This window comes from Quercus robur, chromosome 4, assembly GCF_932294415.1.
Source record: "Quercus robur chromosome 4, dhQueRobu3.1, whole genome shotgun sequence".
In the NCBI taxonomy this organism is placed as follows: Eukaryota; Viridiplantae; Streptophyta; class Magnoliopsida; order Fagales; family Fagaceae; genus Quercus; species Quercus robur.
The window spans coordinates 1,515,312-1,519,388 of record NC_065537.1 but is presented as its reverse complement, the minus strand read 5'-3'; the positions used below and the strand labels follow the sequence as shown (position 1 = coordinate 1,519,388).

Genomic DNA, 4,077 nt, shown 5'->3' with positions numbered 1-4,077 from the left:
GAGGGATCTCTACTTTTATTGACTATAGTATTGTGGTTATTCAGGTAAGTCACGAGTCAATTGACACTTTATTGACTGCACTGTTTGTTGATAAAAAGATTCCACACGGCAATCGCATTTTTTTCCAAGCTCCCATGGGTCCCACATGCAGAGGAGACTGGAGATTCAAGACCGCTCCCTCCATGCCACAATTGTATAAACTATGAAGTCTAAATGAACTATTTGCTATCGGAATAATCAATTATTTTTCTTAGTAAAATTGTATTGAACTAAAACGATCATCAATTATCCACTGAACATGCCATCCTATGTTTCCGCCATTTCCCTTGTGATATTAGTTTGGATTACTACTATCATAATCATAAACCATGTGGGTAGCGCGAATACATCTACGGTTGCAAAACCTCAATCACTGCCGCTAGCCCAAGAAGCAAAGGCTCTGAACCAGACTCTGTGGTGGTGGTGGAGGAATGAAGAAACAACCTCAAATCATTGCAAGTGGGACGGCATCGTTTGCAATGATGGTGGAAGTGTGATAGAGATCAACTTAAACGAAGGTTGGTATGAGAGAGTCCCGTTACGCAATTTCAGCTTCTCTTCATTCCCAAATTTGGTTCGATTCAAGCTAGCAGGAATGGGGCTATACGGGAGCATCCCACCAGAGATTGGTAGTGTTTCTAAACTCACTTACCTTAACTTATCTGGGAATAGTCTTTCAGGTGAACTACCTTTCTCACTCGCCAAACTCACTCAATTAGAGAAGCTTGATATTTCTTTCAATCTAATGAGCGGTCCAATTCCCTTAAAATTTGGAAACCTGAGTAGCCTTGTTGAATTATACCTGGGTGAAAATCACTTGAATGGTACAATCCCTCCAACTCTTGGTCTTTTGACTTGTCTCACTCATCTTGATTTACATTCAAATCAAATTGGAGGTACTATCCCTTCTGAAATTTATAATCTGAAGAATTTGACGGCTCTGCATTTGGGTACAAACAATCTTCTTAGTCCAATTTCTTCAAAAATAGGAAAGCTGAAAAATCTAGTTTCTCTAGACCTTTCTAATAACATGCTCACTGGTCCACTTCTTCATACTTTGAGTTGTTTGACAAACTTGACCCATCTCTTTCTTTATTCCAACAAAATCAATAGTCCCATTCCCCTAGAAATAGGAGAAATGAGAGAACTGAGGCACTTGGACCTCCATAATAGTTGCCTTTCTGGTTCAATTCCTTCAACTCTTGCACTATTGACTTGTCTCACTCATCTTGATTTACATTCAAATCAAATCAACGGTACTATCCCTTCTGAAATACATAATCTGAAGAATTTGATGAATCTGCATTTGGGTACAAACAATCTTATTAGTCCAGTTTCTCCAAAAATCGGAAAGCTGAAAAATCTAGTTTCTCTAGACCTTTCTAATAACATGCTCACTAGTCCACTTTTTCATACTTTGACAAACCTGAGAAGCCTTGTTAATTTATACCTTGGTGGAAATTTCTTCAATGGTACAATCCCTACTGAAATTTGTAATATAAAAGGTTTAATGACTCTGCATTTGGGTGAAAACAATCTTTCTGGTCCACTTCCGTATGAGCTTTCTCAGCTAACCAGATTACAATATCTTAATCTTTCCTCAAACAAATTTTCTGGAAGGATATCAACCAATTTGGAAAATCTCGTCCATCTTTCTGTCTTAGACCTCTCACTTAACAAGCTGAGTGGACCACTCCCAACTCAACTTACGAATTTACATGCTCTGGAGCAATTGCTTTTAAGCCACAACAACTTAATTGGAAGCATTCCTCAAGTGGCTTACCCATTTAATTTAACTACTATTGACCTTAGTCATAATCTGTTAAGTGGAGAAATACCTCCTCTGCTTGGGAACTTGAGCTTTTTACAGTACTTAGATCTCAGCAATAACAATTTCACTGGTAATATTCCTCCCAATCTTGTTTCCGTGCGTCGAATGAATTTGTCTTACAACTCTTTGACTGGTCCACTCCCAAAGGATTTTGATTTCGCTTTTAGGCCGGAAACATTTATGGGCAACAAGGATTTATGTTGTGAAAAAAATATCTCAGGCTACCATTATTGCTCTGGATCACCCCACTTTTCACCCTACATTAATATTGGCTCCACAAGTACCAAAAACGTCACAAAATGGATAAAGATTATTCTTCCCATTGTCATTTCCTTCATCTTCTTATTACTCGGAATTGTGCTGCTTTCTCGCCAAAAGATAATCGAAAACACTCGTTCAGAGTGTAAAGCAAAGAGGAATGGGGATATATTCTCAATATGGAATTATGATGGAAATATTGCATTTAAAGATATCATTACAGCAACAGAGGACTTTGACATCAGATATTGCATTGGAATCGGTGGTTATGGTAGTGTTTACAAAGCAATGCTACCAAGTGGGAAAGTGATTGCCCTTAAAAAACTTCACCGTTTAGAATCTCAGGAGCCCGCTTTTGACAAGAGTTTTAGGAATGAAGCCAAAGTGTTATCTGAAGTTCGTCATCGTAATATTGTGAAGCTTTATGGGTATTGTCTACACAATCGATACATGTTTCTAGTTTATGAATACATGGAAAAAGGAAGCTTATTTTATGCCATAAGCAATGATGTTGAAGCAAAGGAATTGGATTGGAAGAAGCGGGTGAATATCATTAAAGGAATAGCAAATGCTTTATCATACTTGCATCATGATTGCATTCCAACAATTATCCATCGAGACTTGACCACAAGCAACATTTTATTGAATTCAGAATTGGAGGCTTTTGTTGCAGATTTTGGCATTGCTAGACCCCTAAATCCTGATTCCTCCAATTTAACCACACTTGCTGGCACCTACGGATACATTGCCCCTGGTGAATATTTAACTTCTACATACACAAACACACTTTGTAAAAAAAAATTAGATTAATCATGATCATATGTTCACATATTTATTAGCTAAATTGGCTACATAATTGTCATAGTATAGTAAGATATTCCTAGCAGGTTTCTTAATTTGAGTAGTTTAGTTGTGCTCACACTTTTTGTGTTGTGTTTTAGAACTTGCCTACACCATGGTTGTGAACGAAAAATGTGATGTCTATAGCTTTGGTGTAGTGGTGCTTGAAACAACAATGGGAAGGCATCCGGGAGAGCTTATTTCCTCATTAGCATCATCGTCTGCTCAACATATCATGCTAAAAGATGTCTTAGACCCACGCCTTTCACCTCATATTAACCAAACAATTGCTCAGAATGTGGTTCTAGTTGTGACACTAGCATTGACTTGCCTACGTTCAAATCCTAAATCTCGCCCTACAATGAAACATGTGTCACAAGAAATTCTTGTTTGGAAGCCGCCACTACCCAAGCCGTTTTATGAAATTTCAATGTGGGAGCTGATGAATCAAGAAATATATTTGGTAGACAAGAATTAGGAAAAGTTTAGACAAGGTAAGTAATCTATTTTCTTTTGGATGCTATCTAAATATATTATAGCAAAATGGATTATGCCATCAAAACTAATTACATGATTACATTTTTGTAGACATGAAGGAAGCTGTACAGACCATTAGTACTAGTATGATAATAATAATAATAGTTATTATTATTATTTTTATAAAAAGCTTCAAGACGCAACATAAACGCATAATAAAGCCAATAAAAAGTATAACAGTTTAATTCTTAATAATCAAGAACAATGGGTTTCAGGGGCGGAGGCACCTATAACATTGGGGGCCAAAATTATTGAAATCCTTTGTAATGGTATATTGGTATGAGGAAAAAAATAAATTGGGCTTCTAAAATTGTAATGATTGCCCCCTCCCCCACGCACCCCCCCCCCCCCCCCAAAAAAAAAAACAATTTAAGTCTAAGTCCATGGTTGGTTTTTATTTACTTTCCTTTGAAATCTTGTAATTTACAGTCAATCAACCCCACATAGCATTGTTAATTTCTCCACTCTCTAGTGGAGCCCCACCCAAATAAAACATAACCTTTTACCAAAATCTATAATAAATGCCTAGCTGACTTGTGTCATTTCTTTTTATATTTTATAAATATACAAGA

General features: G+C 36.9%; 1 protein-coding gene across 1 annotated transcript; it reads left to right on the top strand.

Annotated features, from left to right (window-relative positions):
* The first annotated feature begins 278 nt into the window (after positions 1-278).
* LOC126720304 (MDIS1-interacting receptor like kinase 2-like) lies at positions 279-3,565 on the top strand. The gene is made up of 2 exons (XM_050422636.1): positions 279-2,882; positions 3,070-3,565. The coding sequence occupies exons 1-2, from the start codon at positions 299-301 to the stop codon at positions 3,444-3,446; spliced, it is 2,961 nt and encodes a 986-aa protein (XP_050278593.1). The 5' UTR covers positions 279-298; the 3' UTR covers positions 3,447-3,565.
* The last annotated feature ends 512 nt before the right edge of the window (positions 3,566-4,077 follow it).